The sequence below is a fragment of the Sceloporus undulatus genome, chromosome 1, assembly GCF_019175285.1.
Source record: "Sceloporus undulatus isolate JIND9_A2432 ecotype Alabama chromosome 1, SceUnd_v1.1, whole genome shotgun sequence".
Classification (NCBI taxonomy): Eukaryota; Metazoa; Chordata; class Lepidosauria; order Squamata; family Phrynosomatidae; genus Sceloporus; species Sceloporus undulatus.
The window spans coordinates 318949602-318969141 of record NC_056522.1 but is presented as its reverse complement, the minus strand read 5'-3'; the positions used below and the strand labels follow the sequence as shown (position 1 = coordinate 318969141).

Genomic DNA, 19540 nt, shown 5'->3' with positions numbered 1-19540 from the left:
ACATCAATAAGAAGCGGGACTAGAGGGAACACCTGGTCATGTGGAGAGGGCATTCCCGATGGGGGTGTTCAGCAACTTTGTGAGTAGGATTCTGTGATAATTGTGGTGTTAACATCTCAGCTTGATATCAGCAATACACTGAAACAAGATCATTCTGTGGAAACAATATCATTCTGTGCTTATAGTAGAAATCTTTTTCTTCAAACCAAAGACAAGGATTTAAGTTGGGTTCATAATACAGTGGGGCCTCGGTATCTATGGGGGATCCATTTTTTACACACACACACACACACACACACACACACACGCACATGCACACACCCACCCCTGAATACAAAAATCCTCAGATGTTCAAGCCCGCATTGCCTCCAATGGCAGCATATGAGCATGACTGCACTGCCATTAGGAACAACAGTACTTCACCTGCGGTCTTTCTGTCCCTAATGGTGGTGCAGCCATGTGCACTCTCTGCCACTGGGGACAACGGGACCTGTCCCTAATGGCAGTGTGGCCACATGCATGCACCAACATTGGGGACAGCGCAAGCTTGCCATCCATGGATGCACAAGTCTTTGGATGGCAAGTCCTCAGATACCAAGGTCCCACTGTATGGCTAGAATTTTTAAGAGGTACTAATAAGAATCACAAGTGATATCAAAATGCATTGTTTTATTACAATTTCATCTCATATATCTAACTTTTTACCTATGTTGAGAATCCTACTGTCCTGAATATTTTTTCCCCTTTACAGAAATTTGAATTTAACGCTAGGAAACAATAGTCAGAACACAAAGAAAGTTATGGCTCTGAAAAAGAATGCTAAGAAAAATGGCACCTGGTATTTCTGCTCCATAACATCCACATTATCTGCTTTTGGCTGAATGGTCTGGAAAATTTTCTCTTTATCTTCTATCCAAGATTGAAATTCTTCACAGGAGCTGTAAAACTTGTAGAGTCGGATCCTTTCTTCTAGTTCTTTTTTCTTGTGCTGGATGGAAAAAAAATAGACGTAGTTTGAGTAAGTACCAAATTTTGGAGGTAAATTAAATATGTGACTGGTAAAAATATGGAAAAGCATCAGGCAGGATTTTCTTTTAAAACTCTCTTAGGAGGACAATAGACAAAGATTATGCTCAATAACAAATTCAGAGCTGAGACAAATTCATCTCATTCAAAGCCTAGCTTTGGATATCTATTTTATTCAGTGGCCTAGAAGTCAAATCTAATGTCAAAGGGGACTTCCAGACAGATATTGCCTAGTGCTACAAATCAAAATGTATTGTACACCTATTCCATCTTGTCCTCCTTAATAAACTTTCTGTGGTTAAGAGATACCTAGAAGTACTGAGGGGAAAATATAGACAGTTATAGTTGCAAGAGTGTTATCTGGATCAATTATAAAATTCTGTGAACAAAAGAGGGTAATTGCATAATTATTTGGAAGTGTCCAATGTCTGAAGCATGGAAACAATGTTATATTCAAATTCTGTCACCATCTACAGACTGCATTTCAATTTCTTTTCTCAAGAAAAATGGGTAGGGGACAGTAAGAGAGAGAAATTCAGGATAATATTTGGGTCCAAATATCCAGGAATCTTCCTCCTTTCCTTGCATTTTTCAAGATCAGTCACAAGCACTTTCATAATGCCATTTATTTATATATTTGAAAACTGTTATTGGTGGTTGCCCTGAAATCTTCCTTTGACTCTCAGACTGATAATTTTTGATGTGTCAGCTTTTTCCATTTAGGGTACTTTTTCTGTGGCTAGATGATGGTGTTAATATTTGTCTTACTTCTTACCAATAATAAAGCATATTATCCACAATGAATTAGTACAATGACTATTTATTTAGGGTATCTTTATTTTGCTTTTTATTTTGAAAGCAAAGCAATATGCTTTCCAATGGGAACTAGAAAAATAAAAATAAAATCAAGTAATAATACAGTGATAAAATAATATAAGAGTAAAATATTTCATTAAAGAAATTAAAAAAAAACTTGAAGTAATCAATAGGTGTAGTCAAGTATATACATATTAACATTCAGCATCACTCCTCCTTTTTTACAGGAGAAACTCTAGCAGCTACATTAACTTTTCATATGGGAAGCAAGCTATCAGGGGGGAAAGCTTTATGTATTCTTTCTTTTTAAAAAGGAAAAGAAGATTTGAAAAAGTGGCCAGAATGCTGTTGAGGCACTACACTTATGTAACTTATGCCAGTGCAAGTTGTGGTTGCAAGTGGCATAAACTTTATTTATGTTATATTTACTTATTTTGTCATGTGATTTTGTATTTTGCTTTAATATGTGTAATATAACTTTTGGCAGTGCTCTATGCAGTTTTTCTTTTTGATTGTAAGTTTTGGTATTCTATTTAGTTCTGCATTTTTTGAAATTCCAATTCATTTGTAATTCATATTTTTAATTCTTATTATATTCTTCAACATCCTTTCGTCTGTGTTTTTGTCATGGTCTTTGGTGGTTTATGTGTCTCTGGTTGAGACCCTTATCTTCTGTTTTAGTTTAGGCAAGAAGGGGCAGTAGTTGTGGAGAAAGGAAGGCATTGGAGAAACAGGATTCTCAGACCTGACAGATTGTGCCTGCCTCCCATTGCCACCACTGAAGCAACTCTAGAAGAAGTGCAATTGCTGTTGTTGTGCGCTAGCAGGATTCCAGCCATTTTGAGAAAAATATTGAAGAATCTTGTTAATACTTTAAAGACCTGCTGATAAGCATGAGCTTTCATTGCCTATGGGTGGTTTCCACGCTGCAGAAATAAAGCAGTTTTACACCATTTTAACTTCTATGATGCTGTGCTAAGGAATCCTGGGATTTGTAGTTTGGTGAGGCACCAGAGCTCTCTTTCAGACCAGGCTGAATATCTCACCAAACTACAAATCCCAGGATTCCACAGGCTGGAGCCATGATAGTTAAAGTGCTGTCAAACTACTTTATTTCCTCAGAATTTTAGGTATTATGTACAGGATATATAGTTATATACAATATTTATTGTTGGGATATGAGTGCAGACGTTGCCAAAAATCCAACTGGTATTTTCAGAATATACCCAATGAATCAATGGTAATTTACTAAGGCAATACTCAGGTAAGTTCGGTTGACTCAATAGTCTAGTTTAGACTAGCAGTTGGATTTAGGGCAGTGATGTTAGAGGAAAATTAAATGCAGAAAATAATGACAGTGTAAATGATATCATCGACATACCTCAGCCATGGTTTGCAGTTTTTCATATAATAAGTTTAACTTATTCTGGGTTTTCCAGATGTTTTCTGTAACAAAATGAGGATCAGATCCAAATGGGCTGGTGACTGTAGTTTGGGCAGAAATTCTTGACACAGAATGACTTTCTGGTGTTTTCACTACTTTCTGGTTTGTGCTGTTGTGGATCTCTCTGTTCATTGCTGGCATTGATACCATCTGATGAAAAGAAAGAAAGAAAGAAAGAAAGAAGAGCCACAACTTTGAATTCTGTATACACGAGACTTGCATTGTGTACAGCATATCTGCTTAGCCTTCATTTTCATACTCACAATGGAGGCAGCCTGACGTGCCACAAAATGAGCCTGCTCTTCTAGGTGGCTTATTTCTGAAGAATAAGTACCAAGCTCCTTCTCCAGATGAAAGTGGCGATGCAACAAAGATTCAGCACTGGATTCATCCTTCCCATAATCCTCACTAGTTAGGAGAGTTTGCAGTTCCTGCAGCCGAGACTCCACCTCATCAATATCAGCAAAATACTGATGGAAGAAAAATGAATAACAGTATAGTTAGTACTATTACCCTTGTTGCTTGTTTGTTTGTTTGTTGTGTGCCTTCAAGAAAGTTCTGATTTAAGGCTACAGTAAGGTAACCTAATGATGGGGTTTTCTTGGCATGATTTGTTCAAAGTGGACTTGCCCTTGCCTTCTTCTGAGGCAGAGAGAGTGTGGCTTGTCCAAGGCCACCCAGTAGGTTTACACAGCTGAACAGGGATTTGAACCCTTGTCTACACAGTCATAAAGGTAAATGTTTCCCCTTGATACAAATGTCTAGTCACAACTGACTGTAGGGGACAGTGCTCATCTCCATTTCTAAGCTGAAGAGCCAGCATTATCCAAAGACATCTCTGTGGTCATGTGGCCAGCATGACTGCACAGAAGGCTATTGTCTTCCCACCAAAGTGATACCTATTCATCTTCTTGCATTTGCATGCTTTCAAACTGCGAGGCTGGCATTTGGTATGTGATGGCTTAATGGTTAAGATGCCAGTTCTGACGATCATAAGGTCGGAAGGTTGGCAGTTCAAGCCCCAGGTGCTACATGATGGGGTGAGCTCCTGTCACTAGTCCTGGCTTCTGCCAACCTAGCAGTTTGAAAGCATGCAAATGCAAGTAGATAAATAGGTATCACTTTGGTAGGAAGGTAACAGGATTCTTTGTAGTCATGCTGGCCACATTATGTGACATGGAGTCATCTTCAGACAATGCTGGCTCTTTGGTTTAGTAACAGAGATGAGCATTGCCCCCTACGGTCAGACAGAACTAGGCATTCATGTCAAGGAAAACCTTTACCTTTTACCTTTACCTCCACAGTCATAGTCCAGAACTCAAACCACTACACCACACTGGCCCACTTTTACCCTGCCTGCCTGACAATATTATTTTAAGCAGGACTTGGCACCTTGGCACCTTGGCACCTTGGCGCTTTCTAGATGGTGCTAATGCCAATTACTATGAACTCCAGCCAAACTTGACCAGTGGTACAACACAATGAGAGTTCATTAACCTTTCAAGGGTCTCTGGTTCAGCATCCCTGCATTAGAGAGGATCCAATCCAGAATAAAACAATTTATTTAGATTTATTGAGAGGAAAGTGTTAGTCCTATCTGAGCATTACTATTGTCACTGGTGATTTCTTAGTTCTGCCCTCTGCCTCCCCCAATGGGCTGTGAACCCCAACAGTGCTCCCAAACACTTCTTAATTGTAGGTGACAGAAAGCCCAGGGCTAGTATTGGTAAGTTGGGGGGGGAGATCTGTATGGGTCTGGAGTGTTTTGCTCATTTTGGGGGATTTCTACACAGTTGTCAAGCAAAAAAAAAAAAAAGAATTTAATTAATAATTTGTTTTATTTATATACCGCTATTCCAAAGATCATAGCGGTGAACAGCAAGTAAGCTAATTAGCAAGTAAGCTAATTTGCCCCCAACAGTCTGGGTACTCATTTTAGTGACCTCGGAAGGATGCAAGCCTGAGTCGAGCTTGGGCCCTTTTGCTGGTCTTGAACTCGCGACCTTGTGGTTTTGAGTGAATGGCTGCAGTACAGGCATTTAACCACTGCGCCACCAGGGCTCCAAGATGATTTTTTTTCTCTTTAAAATGTTGGAGGTTGAGTACAAAGAAGGTGGGGTGATGGTGAGAAGTTAGAAAATTGGGATTCAGGGAACTGTGTTTTGATCACCCTGTCTTACCATGGGTCTTCAGGAATTTGGCAGATAGCTAAAGATCTTAATATATGAATGCTTTTACTTAATTTTTTTTTAGTTTGAATAAAACTGCAAACTAATTCACCTGTTTGATGAGAGCAGCTGCCTCCAGTTGGATTTTCTGATTGACCATTTCATCTTGGAGCTGTTGCCAAATCTGCTGGATACTGTTAGTCCTTCTCTGGATATCTTTCTGGTTTGAAGGACTTTTCTGACTTAGCTCCCGACCCTTACAGATGATCTTGGAACAAATCAGTTGGTGGAAGTTGCACTCAACTTGTAGAGCCTGCTAGATAGACATCCCATGGTTATGTTTAAATGCTGGTATAAACTCTACCAATATTCTTTTGAATTTTTCAGAATTTACAGTTATAGTTCTAAGGTTGTCCTCTTGAAGCTACTTTTATAGTTGGACTTTTAAAGGAAAAGCAAATATTTTTTTCTTTCCGGTTTCTCAGAAGAATTTTTTAGAAGGCCTGTTTGGTTATTTTTAAAAGAAAAACATTTTAATGCTACAGGCCACTGTTATGGATACAAAATATACTCCCTTCTACCTTTTTGTCATTTGAACAGCCACAATAGAGTATGGACCAGCATTTTACCACAGCTTGGAGACTTTATTTTTTGGACTACAGTTCTCAGCTTCTGTCATCTAACATAGCCAATTACCACCTTGGCTAGGAGATTCTGGAAGTTGGAGTTCCAAAAAGTTATGCTTCCAAGCTTTTCTTGAACTATGTGAGATTATTCCCTCTCTGTGCAGCTAAAGCATACATCTACAAGTATAAAAGTACATTTAAAAGGTACAGTTAAAAAAAGGTAAAGTAAAAATCACACTGCAAAATGAATAAAGGTGTCCATTTTTATGTTCCAAAGTTAGAGGAAAATTAAAGTCATAAAATAATGATAGTGGCAATGCTATTATTGACATTCCAGAAAACAATAAGAAGACAAGCTTCACATGCTCTGAGATGGTCAACTGTTCATGCCTTTTAAAATAGCCCAATGCATTTTGGCCTGTATCAGAAAATGCCTTCATCAGAAACTTCAACATGCTTTTCAGTACTCTTCAATACAGTACTCCAATATTATACCACCAATATTAAGCCAAGAAATTTAAAAGAACTGTTTGTAATTGTTTGTAATTAGTTACTTCCAAGCTTTCCAATTTACTTTCTTTCTGTCATTCACCATATCATTTAGGCCTGGTACAGACTGCCAATTTGCGGCATCTGCATGCTCTGGAACCCTAGAATGTATGGACGGTGCCATCTTTAAGCAGTGTCGTCCATACAGGGCGCGTGTGCATGATGCACCTCCTGGTGCCATGCTTGTGTCATGGACATGTCACAGTGCGCCAATGGCACACTGAAGACAGCATCCCTGCACGCCAAGAAGAACCAATTTTTTCCAGGTTCTTTTTGGTTCAGAGAGATGCCATGCGGTTTGACTGTTGCGGCGTCCCTCTAGAAGAAAACTGGGCACTTCCAGCCTGCCCCTTTGAGGAGGTCTGGAGAACCCCTTAGTTAGTGATAACTGTTTATTATTATTCTCAATCACAGCACATCTTTTTTTCCAAAGTATTAAAAATGGTATATGTGACTTTCTTCCCAAAAGTCCTTTGAGTCTGTCAGTCAGTTAGTCAGTGATTGGTCCAAGGTCATTCAATGAGTTTTATCAATGAATGTGGAACTGAATATGGATCTTGTAAATCCCAGTTCAGCACTATTACCATTACCATCAATATTGCACCGGCTCCCACAGCTTTGCTAACCATTCTGTTAGTACCAGTTCTCTAAATCTGTAGAAGTGATCAAGAACTCATGTATTACCAACCTTATGGCTCTGGAGAGAGATCATAATATGACTGAGATCACGCCCTAAAATTCTTGTTTTCACCAGTTTCTGCTTATCCAATAGCCAGCATTCCTCTTCCTTGCACTCATGGAAAAACTCAAAAATCTTCAAAGTATCTTCCAGCTGATGCTGACTAGTACAAAGGAACAAATAGTACATTTTGTAATGTCTATAGCTATAGATGATTTCATGTTTTTTCTAACAGTTCTAAGATATTAGAACCTGGGTAAAGATTAGTAAAAAAAAAATTGAGCTACAGTTTCTATAATAGCCACTGTGGCTGAGGATTCTACATTTACTTGTTAAAACAACGCATTTTCTTGGCTCTTTCTCTGAATTTTCCTTGAAGAATCTTACACATTTCAATTAACTTGGACCATTGGAGGCCTGTATATTAGCCCATGAGTGACCCCAAAAACCATTATATCACCTTTTCTTTAATATATAGAGAGATCTACAGACCAATATGGCTATATCATTGAATTCTTTTCTTTAATAGAAGATCCTTCCTTTTCATTGCATTTATGCAGGGCAGGGGCAAAAAAGAGACAGATCACAAACAAACAAACAAACACTTCATAACAACAATAATTGCATAATACAGAATATTTCTAACTTGACCAACTGAAGAGGTAATTATAGGAATGCATGATGCTTTCTACTGAGTCAGGTTATTGCTCCATTAGCCCAAATAGTGCCAATACTGACCAGCAGTGGCTTGTCAGGATTTCAGGAAGGTGTTTCTCCTAGCCCTTCATATCAAATCCAGGAAATGATTCTCCCTGGAGAAGACTGAGGATTTCTGAATAAAAAGCAAGTGCTCTGCTACTGTGCTGTGCCTCCTTGTTGGTTCTGTGGTCATGTACTAGAATTAATGACAGAAACTCTGTGATGCTTCTTTTACAATGCCTAACTTTCAAGTGGTACTTACTGTGCTGAGAAATATAAGGGACTTTCAGGGGAACTGTCACACACATTCACCAAAAAGAAGAACACAAGGTAAACCCTGTTAGATTCGCTGGAAAGTCTATCTAGACCAGCATTATGTTCATATCCAGTTAGCCATGAGAAGCCCACTGCATGAATGCAACAACAAGTTCCCACTGGTAGTGTCCCTTGACATATATATTACCAGTCAGCATTGGTGAAACACACACACACACACACACACACACACACACACCACACATACAGCTGGATTTATATGGGCCTTCTCCATCTAGCTGGGAATCTTAGATTCCTTGCCCATCAGGATTCTTGGCTGAGAATCCCTACTTTTGCATAGCTGTACAACCATCAGATGACAAGGAGGACCCTGTTACAGCTTCAGGGTTTCATTTAATGCATGAAGGAACTCGTAGAAACATTCTTATAATAATGTTGAACAGCACTATGATGTTCTGCAATAAAAACTTTTACACCTTTAAAAAAAAACAAAAAACAAAGTAATCTATCAGTATTCTCAGAAAGAGCTGAGTCACAACGGGAAGAAATTTACCGTGTTTTGCAGAGATCCACTAAATTTTGATAGAACTGATGGAGCATCCGAAGTTTAGCTTGAAGCACATCTGATTTGACCAGTCTACCTTTTACGGTCTTGTCTGCCCTTTCATCAATATGCCTGACAGTGTTTCCAAAGGAGGAGACCTGGGAGGCAACCAATTTGTGTTTCTGCAATAGATCTACTGCTTCTAATAGCTCTTTACCACAATTCTGAGAACTCAATAGAATCTGAAAATTGATAATAATAATAATAATAATAATAATAATAATAATAATAACAACAACAACAACATAAAGAATTGATTTCTTCCTTAATCACTTGCTTGAAAACAATGGCTGAGTATAGGTGACTATTTATCAGGCAGATGCTTTCCTCAGTAATTTCTTGTTAATCCAGTTATCTATCAAGTCATGAGCTATTTAAAAATCAAATCCACACTTAATCAGAAATCTGAGGAAGGAGGGAAGGATGTGATGGTATGCTGAAGACTAACTGGCATAATGTGACAGATATCCAGTTTATCCAGTAGCAGTTCAGTATTATGTACCCATTGATCCAATATATTCCTATATGAACCTATCAGATTCTTTACATTCTTGGGGGGCAAGCTTTCTCTCAGCCTCACCACCATCAGAGGCATGTCTGGTGGGGACGTGGGAGAAAGCCTTTTTGGTGGCTCCTACCAGCTATGGATTCTCTTTCTAGGGACATGAGTCTGGCCCCCTCTCTGCTATCCTGTAACTGGCAGGCAGTTTTTATTGAGACACCTGTGTGTGTTGTGTGCGTTCAAGTTGTTTTCAGTTTATGGCGATCCTAAGGTGAATCTATCATGGAGGGTTTTGTGTGTGTGGGTTTTTTTGTAAGATTTGTTCAGAGGACATTTTAACTTTGAGGTGCTTTTAAATGAATTTACACTTTATACATTTAATGTTTTTTAAATATAACTTTAACTTTGTGTAAACTTTTGTATTATCGAGGTTTTTTTTTTTTTTGGTTTATTGTCATGGCAAGGAGAGGCTGCAGGAGTTGGCTTTTCCCTGAGCCTGTTGGGAAGGGCAAGATGCCATCCTCTCTCATCCTCAATTTTCCTTTTCGCCCTGCTGAGTTCACTGAGTTCACATTACTTTGCACTTTGAACTCATTTTGCAGCAATTGATGTAAGCTGAGGACAAAAGGGGAAAGCGGGAGGAGGAGAAAGAAACTGGGATGTCAGAGGATTGATTGCTCCAGACTGTCACTGCCAAATCAGGACAGTTATTGATAGTGATTAGCCCATGGGTGAATTTTTCAGTTATAGTGTATTCAGATTCTAGACTGCTGAGAAATCATGCCCTTCCTATAAAATCCCATAAGTGTAGAACCAAATGTGCTGTGGTAAAGGAAATAAATAATTTTATCATAGCTTCTCCTGGAAGTGGAATAATCAGAACTCATGCAAATCTTTACCACGTATTAAATCTTGGAAAAATTAAATATTGTACACTTAAGCCTGCATACACTACGTGCAGTGGCATACATGTTGGGATGCGGTGGCTTAGTGGTTAAGCCACCAGTTCTGATAATCGGAAGATCAGAGGTTTGGCAGTTGGAGGCTTGAGTGCTGCATGATGGGGTGAGCTCCTGTCAATAGTCCTAGCTTGTGCCAACCTAGCAGTTCAAAAGCATGCAAATGCAAGTAGATAAATAAGTACCACTTAGGTGGGAAAGTAACAGTGCAGTAATGCTGGCCACAGGACCACCAGAGTAGTCCTCGGACAACGCTGGCTCTTTGGCTTAGTAATGGAGATGAGCAATGCCCCCTACAGTTGGTTACAATTAGACACTCATGCCAAGGGACTACCTTTACCTTTACTATTTTACACTACATGTACACAAAATTATGTTTGTATAATACCTGTCATACTACACATTGGTGACTTACAGGAAAAAAAAACTTTCAACCAAATCTTGGTGTACAAAACTTGAAAGAAACTGAACTGATTGGGCAGTAGAGATCCACAGAACCCATTAAATTAAATCTGTACATTTGTGACCAGTATCTCTGAAGAAGTCAAAAATGTTATTTTATTTGCCACTAGAATATCAACTTTGTACAAATGATTTTACATATACACCAACATACATTGCTATTTTGGACCCCCAAACACAAGAATTTCTTGCCGCAAGATATCAATGGCAGTACTTAATTTTCACTAAAATAACATGTCTACTAACATTAACTTGAAGAATGCATGAAGTAAAATACCTGCAACCCTTTAAGTTCCTCCATAACGGTATTAATGTCTCCTAAGAGGAGCAGAACTTCCTGCATGTCTGCTATGAAGTGTCTCTGTCTTTTGAGCTGGTTCAAAAGATCTTGCCATTGCTGTGCAATATCCTTTTGCCTGTCCATAAAAAGAAGAAAAAACCTGATATACTGTAAAACTGAACAGAGTTATGCATAAAGAACCAAAATGTAATACCTTGTTACCTCTTTGCTTTATAGTGTTCTATTTACTCTATGTCCAGACATCATTAATATGTATGTTTCCATAAAACGTTCTCTGCACCTGAGCTCAGGAAAGTAATCTTTGGACTACATGGCCTGTGTGCATGCTAGATAGGGATTCTGGGAATTTGGGTCCAAAAATAGCTAATCTAAGTTGCATATCATTAGCTGACACTGGCAAAGGTACATAAATGTATAGGAATCATGAACAAGGCTGGATATTATGGAAGTTTCAAAAATAGCTTATCCATGTCTCAGCAGCTACCTTGAGTTCTTTAGAAGGATGGAAAGACTATTCAAAACTTCAGAAAACTGTTGAAAACCATGGTTTTTGAGTGTCAAAAAACTGTGTCAAGTAGAATCCTAACTGATATGAATTGTTGCATTTTCATGTAATTGTTTTCATGCCATTGCAATTTGCAATGAAGAAGTATTTCTTGCCCAGAAAAAAGCTGACCCTGTGCCAAAAATGGACTTCTAGTTGGTACTGCTGCTGCACAAAATTCACATATGATCCTGTGCTACAAATGCTGTCATTTGGGAATTCTTCACAACATTCACACAAGTGATTTGCCTAGAAAGCAACATTTTCTGTGAAGGAATCAGGATTTTATGCACAGAAAATAATATATTTATGCAAGAATATCATTTCTTTTACACAGAAAATGCTATGTCCGGTGCAGAAAATACTGTTTCCTGTGCAAAACATCAGTGTGTGAATTTTGCACAGAATATGTCCTGAACTGTAAATAGGCGTTGAAAACAACTTGTTTTTGTGACTTGTTGCTTCAGAAATAAAATTGCTAAAATTACTTGTTGCTTCCCTTTAAAGAAATAGTAAAGATTCCCTAGTTTTCTGTGACTCCTTCAGGGGGCACATGAAAAAAACTGACAATCTATCAATGTTACATTGTAGAAAATCTATCACCCAATGAATGTAGGGATTATTAAAGCCCCCCCCCCCCCCCCCCCGCCATCACCCAACATTCTCCAATAAAAACCATATTGAACTGTAGTAGAAAATCTGCACTAGGCAAGTTATATTAAGAAGCTGCAGGCATTTTTCTCAATGGGGAGTTTCTTTGAAATTTGCTGGGAACTTTGTTGTTGTTGGATTTTTATCTGGCTGTTGTTCATCCTCTGTATAAATTGCAATGACCCTTGGTTTGATGCTAATGAAATTTGACTTGATTTCTCTCTTTTTGTGAGTCATTAAATCCTTTTAACCTGTAATGCATAACTAATATTTATAAAACGCTTCCCAGGTGTTCTTATCTGATATAGTATGCCTGTGTTCTTATTCTGACACAGGAACAACATCAGGCATTACTTTTAAACTTACATTTTTGAAATCTGGATCTTATCATGGTAGTTCTCCCGTCTGATTTCTGATGCCATCTCAGAGAGTGCTTTGAAGCGCTGGCTTCGGGAAAGCATGTCTCCAGCAATGGCCTCAAGCCTCCTTGTAGCTGCCTCAAGTTCCTCCATACTATCAGGTCGGCATTCCTCTTGCTTCCTCATGATCCCCCTCATGTCCTCCAAATAGGCCACACGAATGGCAGCTTTCTTCAGAAATCTCTGGACTAGTTGTTCAACCCTCTCAAGTCTCAATAGCTCCTGCTGTATTGCTTTTCCTCTGTTGTGCTCTGCCTTCTCCAAAATGATCCATTCCTTTTCCAGATCTCTTAGTGTCCTTCCTTCAGGGGGCAGATAAGCACGCTGGTTGCTGGTTCTCTGTTTGGTTCTGATGTGGAAGAAATTGGCTTCAATTATCCCCTTCTCCTGGTACTTGGGAGGCTTCTCCACAGTGCGGAAGAACTTAAAGTTGCCCATGAGAAGACGCATTTCATCTAGGGAATTGGGAAATGAGTGATCGTCCAGTTCCCTTACTTTGATTTTTATCCATTTCAAGAGGTCAGAGACCATTTGTTCATACTGGGACTTCAAGTCATCTGTCTCCTTCAGGAAGAACACAATCTGTGGGAACAGAAATAATGAAATCCTTCCTTCATATAATCCAGCAGATTTATTATTATTGACTTCAGTGAAATCAGGCTTCATACAAGATGTTTTAAGCTTAAATGACATCTACATGTGTGACTGTGAATTCAACACAATTTTCCTGTCCCAAAAGGAGACATTACATCCCACTGGTTTGTATTAGAGCCACAGCAGAGGAAGACAGGAAGATTTTCCCCCCTCTCCTCCATAGGTCCGAACCAAACTGCCCGATCTCCAGATCTTGTATTAGTCATGAAGAAGAAAACTGGCAAATTTTCTCAGATCCATTAGTTGAGTTAGTTTCCTGGCCGTATCAAACAGGCAAATTTTATCTTTGAGTCTAATACAGTATCACAGAGAGATTGTTTTATCTAGAACAGTGACAAATTGAAATAGTGCAGAACCAAGAAAGTACTTATTAAAAGTATCATGGAACTTTAACTGACATGGAAACATGATATTGAAAGTGGAATCTTAGAACTTAATCACACATGGGAAAATTGGGGATTTAAATGGACATTATGCCATGAAAATCATGCAATCGTGGTGCAGATTTTTACATGATGTCGCGATTAAAGAGGACTTGTCCTGGCAATGCAAAGGACCAAGGATTTCCCTGTGAATTATTTGCTGCTGGTTATAACTTTGTTATTGCTGGGATAAGCCCTCTTTAATCACGACATCATGTGGAAGTCTTCACTGCAATCTCACAATTTTCACAGCATAATGTCCCTTTAAATCCTTCTTTTCTCCGTTTTTCTCTGTGTGATAAAGTCTATAGTGCTATAATTGCTTAGTGGGAAAGGCCCCCAGGTGAATGTTCCTATCTGGAGTAAGAAGTGATTGCAATGATCTGTTTCATTGTGCAGAAAGTACCATTTTATCTTCCATTTGATCGTATATTTTTATCGATACATTACCAAAAACTCATCTTTTGTTACCACATATCAGAACTATACTGGCATGTTAAGTAGTCAGACGCATGTGCCAAATGGTTATCTTCATTCTTCCTTCATTTTCATTATTAACTTTGCAGCTTATGTTCATGATAGGCTAGTCATCTCATAGGTGACCATCCTGAAATCCACTCATAATACAAAAAGTTGTGTGAATGACACAGATTGGGGACATCTGGAAATCTAGATACTCAAGTGAGCCATCCAGAGATCAGTTTACAATTGTTTAACTTGAATATATTTCAACCTAAAATTCAATCATTTCAAAATACTTGTGTGTCAATCAGTTCTGAATCTGGTAGCTTGGCTTAAATATAGAGGTTTTAAGTATATATATGGCTAATGTCTTCTGCTTTAAACAAGCTGATATTTTAAGATATAATAGGAAACGAGGACATAACTAGCTTAGAAAGTTGCTTTTCGCAACTTTTCTCAACAATTACAAATAAAATTTTCCTCAAGTAGCAAGTTACAGGTATCTTGCAATTTGAAAAGGATTTCTTTACTTTTTTATTATTCCCAAGTAACTAAGATATTACTCTTTACTTTTAATTGGTTTAAAAATGCTACAAGCTACTAGCCTAAACACTAAGGCTATGCACTTCCTTGTTACTATTAACAAATACAGTTAATAGTTAAAGTGAATAATTTCAGTATAATTAGCAATTTAAATAATTAAAAATTAAACTGAAAAAGAGAAATCATCTCTCATCACATTACAGCCATATTGTAAAGTAGTGAAAATTATTCTGAAAGAAATTAATTGTCAGCAACACATTATATTTCTGGCATTTAGAAATGTGATCTGCAAGCTTCTTCCCAAACAAACAAACAAAGAAAGGTTACCACACCCTGATGATGTCCTTCTGCTATGCTCAGGTATTTCTACTTAAAAAAGATGTACAAATAAACTCAGGTTCCACAGTTGGTGGTTTTCTACTGGTGTTTAAAGGCCACAGCTTTCCTAAAGATCCTTAAGTAATCGATTTAAAAGGAGAATTCAGTGCCACAATTTTGAACATAAACTCAGGATAAACTTTAGGGTGTTGATAGGATGGACAAATTAATCAGTTACACTTTTTTGCCACGATGGACTATTGCAAATTTTGGTAAATTCTGAAAACTCTTATCCTGAACTGAAATGCTCAACCATCCTTAGTTCTTGCTTTCTTTAATTAATGTTCTTCGCCCCAATGAGAAAATGGTTCAGGGAACAGTAGGAGGAGATATATCTATCCCGGGGCTTGGTGTATTCCACAGCCAAGATGTGATTCTGCTGGTGTATTGTGAAGATCAGACATGCTAATTCACCACCCAGCATAAACTCCATGGACCTATTCTTGGCATAAAACCATTAATATGTATGTGCATGTATGCCCTTTCTCCTATTTTCCTCTCATTTCTTTGCTATTTTTTAGTTTCTACTGATTAATCCTAGATTTGAAAGAGCTATCAGTGAAACATCTAAGATCACAGAAAATCTCCTGTGCAGAATAAGCAAGTGGTACAGTAACAACTATCTGGATCAGTTATTCCCTATGTTTCAACCCACAACTGTTTCTTTCTGCCGGCAGATGGGTACGTTAATAACAAAGTTGCTGACACCAAAAAAAGAGCATGGGCTAATCTGAAGTTTTCTGTTTCCTGAGTGGACATGCAGCAAAGAAAGGAGAAGCATCTGCAAGTGAATAGGAATGAAAGAGCAGCACCAACCTTTAGTGCAGGAAAAGCAGCCTGGGGCATTAAGGCTCCTTTCTGTATGTTCTGCCATCGCACCCAGTTCTCACTGAAGGATCCCAGTAAGTGCATGGTCATTGGTGTGGGTGGGGAAGGGAGGTTTACCTCTCGGCATGGATTCCCTCTGCATTCCTGCTCACCCACAAGTCTAAGTGCTCAGGCTGCTTTGACACAAGGAAGGCTTCTCTGGGGCAATCCTATTATGGAACTCAGAGCTGCCTATTAAGGGTGACTGAGGTCATGAGGAGATTACCATGTCTCCCTTTGTTTGTTTATGTCTTCCAAAGGAGGCAGGAAGGAAGACATAGGGAAAAGGAAGAGAACATGTGCAAGAATGAATACTGGAAGAGAACTGCAGTGGAGATCATACAAGAGTAAAAGGGGAAGCCCAAGGGGTGAGAAGTAGCTTCAATGAGGATACGAGATAGGACATTTTTGGCTTGGAACCACATGTTGGATGTGGGAGGATTTTGTTGCAGTCACGTTTTAAGATAATCCCCCCTAATTTTCACTTCCCAGGCCAAAATGCAAAGTGAAATTTAGTTATCCTTTGGCATTCCACCTTTGAATTTTGCAATGCAGTTCTTCAATCACAGAATGCATGCCAAAATGCTTATCTTTGGGGAAAGTTTGTACAAATCTGCAGGCAAAAACAAACAAACAAACAAACAAACGCAAAAAACAAAAAACATATAAAAAGGCATTATATATACTACAGCTGTTAGGCAAAATTGTGTACAAAGGTTTGTACATCAGGAGTAATGCTTACAAATTTGCATGCAAAATCCATGAATTGATGTGTAAACCTGTTGAAACAAATTTAGGAAAGGAAAAAAAAAATAGATACTGAAATAGACATATCAATTTATCCCTGACTTGATGCATTTAGTGTTCTTGCATTTATATGTGAATATATAATTGGTGTTTGAAAAACTTGCATCAGCACATAAGCAGTTCACTGATACTTCAGAGATGACTCCTCTGTGCCCCTGGATGACCTTTCCTTTCAAAGAAATCTAAGCTTCCCACAGCTCTTTACATAACATCCAGCAGTCTTATGGCTCCCTTACTGCACTGCAGCAAAATTCCCATATAGTTTCTGCCCTTTTTGACAGACATATATGTGTCTGCATGCCACAACAATTCATGCTATGTGGTTGGTTGAAATCTGTCTTGTTCAGATATGCAAACAACCATTTCCCTTAATACACCTTGGTTGATTAATCAGCACAAACTGCAATTTGAATTTAGGACTTGTTGTTGGCTTATGAAATCTGGCTTGTTTAAACCATGGCTTATCATGATGTCCATGCCCACAATGGTGGCTTTTCCCTGGCTTGTTTTCCCAGCTACTCACCATGAAACAAAACCTGATAAAAAGGAGTAAAAGAGAAACAAACCAGAATTGGGGAAGACAAGGCATTGTTTGTTTGGTCATCTGGAGAATAACCCATGAGTTGAGCAAAGAACCATATCTTACTGTGATGGGAAAATATATCCAGAGAATGTCAGTATAGCTATGATGAGAAGAAATTGCTCCAAAACAGATTGCAGAGATAATCCAGGTTGAGATGGCTTTAATTCCCCTGTCTTAATGCTAGGGAATTTTGGGAACAGTAGTTTTGTGAGAAATATAGCCTTTTCTGTCAGAAAGCTCTGGTGCCACAATAAATGTCAGTTCCCAGGATTCCCTAGCACGGAGCCAAGCCACTTAAAACATTCCCAAACTGGCTTATTTCTGCAGTGTGTTTTGGACCATTGTGTAATACTGTGCTAGCTATAATCTCTTTAGCACTGAAAAGGGGCACACAGTTCTTTCAGCCAGAGCTGCCTTGGCTTCTCCTATAAGGCTTTCTAGTCCATGTCAGTTGAATAGTGAATCTATTCTAGCTTTTAGTCCAAACCTGAAAGGGAACTGCCAATATGCTCAACCATAACTCCCCAGACAGGGGCTGCATATGCACTGCAGATATAATCCACTCTGGAACCACAACAAACTCCAATTCCCAGAATTCTATAGCCTTGAGCTATGGCAGTTAAAGTGGTGTCAAACTGGATTATTTCTGCAGTGTAGATGCAGCCAGAATAAGCACCTTAATAGCTTTTGTAATGGATTTGGCACCTCAGTGACAAAGGAAATGCCAGCCACCAATGGCCATGGTAAATTAAAATGAAGGGGAGGAATCTAAGGAGAATAGTATTAGCCCTGCAAAATTGTGAGAGTGCTTTCAGTTATGTTCTCCCTCAATAAACCTTTGTATTAGGCCTTTGTATTAGGTCCTCATAGTCCTCTTTTTTTGGGCAAAATATAAAAACATATATTGCTGTTCATCCCTCCTATGAAAAGCTGTAAATATTATCCACTGATTCTGTATATTAAAATGGACCCCCCTCCTTTTTTAAAAAATTTACATAGGGAGAAAAATTGCTGAATAGCAATGTACTGACTTTAGCAAGCCTTTTCTGAACTGTCTGGTTGTGTTTCGCCCTGGAAAAGTAATGGTAGTAGAATGACACATAGGTCATGATAGATCTCTCATCTGGAAAGGGTACTGCCACATCCTCAGCATCCAGCAGTTTTATGATTCCCAGCTGCTTCTCTGCCACAGTGAAGGCATTATTTAGGTTGCTGATGGGCTGGTCATGTCTCAGAGAACTGTACTGGATGAGGTCAGGTCTGGAAAGGCAGAAGAAAAGAAAACACATTTGAGAGAATGCAGTAAAATGGATACCAACTCTTTCACGCATTACAGTCCAGCCTCTTCAATAAGCATAGCCTTTCAGTACTTTACTATTCTCCATCATTTATTAGATGCATTTTACCCCCTCTCCATACCAATCAGCCTATGTTGAATAAATAAAAAAATGCAGTCCTAGCCTGAAGAAATACAACATAAGGGATTTAATAATGAGGAAAAAGGAACGAGGCAGAACAGGAAAATGAGCAAACTCGGGCACAGATCCTCAAGATTACACAGTAATTCATGTAATGGCTCACTGGAATAGAAGCCATTCAAAGAGGCACTAAACAGAGACAGTATATTAACCCTATTCCTTCTTCTGTCATAACCAGATTGAGTGCTTGGAGGGTACAGGTACAAGAGGCAAAGAAGTGTAAATAGTGCAAAATCTGTCATGTCCTATTGGATTTGCAAGATTCATGTTTAAATAAGTTACACTGGTAGGATCTCTGCATTTAATCGAGTAAGCCATATGTTGCTGTGAAGATTCTTGCCTCCCTTACTATTTTCAGTGCAGTGATCTTGGTTGTGTGTGCATGTGTTTTTATTTTTTAAAAAAGAATCATTGTTGAGCTACAGGAATATACGGTAATGAAGGTCTAACCTGCACTACAGAAATAATGTAGTTTGACATCGCTTTAATTGCAATTGCTCAATGCTATAGAATTCTGGGATTTTGAGTTCTGTGAGTTATTTAGCCTTCTTTGTCAGAGAGCTCCGGGTGCAACAAGAAACTACAAATCCCATAATTCCATAGGACTGAGCTATAGCAGTT

General features: G+C 38.6%; 1 protein-coding gene across 1 annotated transcript in view; it reads right to left on the bottom strand.

Annotated features, from left to right (window-relative positions):
- SPTBN5 (spectrin beta, non-erythrocytic 5) overlaps positions 1–19540 on the bottom strand; it is a 163205-nt gene that overhangs the window by 126727 nt on the left and 16938 nt on the right. The window contains exons 6-14 of the mRNA XM_042460065.1: positions 18473–18701; positions 12673–13307; positions 11088–11226; positions 8837–9069; positions 7318–7471; positions 5567–5767; positions 3550–3756; positions 3224–3436; positions 836–988 (exon numbers count right to left, since the gene is read on the bottom strand). Coding sequence (XP_042315999.1) covers positions 836–988; positions 3224–3436; positions 3550–3756; positions 5567–5767; positions 7318–7471; positions 8837–9069; positions 11088–11226; positions 12673–13307; positions 18473–18701 — 2164 coding nt within the window. The remainder of the gene's footprint in view (positions 1–835; positions 989–3223; positions 3437–3549; positions 3757–5566; positions 5768–7317; positions 7472–8836; positions 9070–11087; positions 11227–12672; positions 13308–18472; positions 18702–19540) is intronic.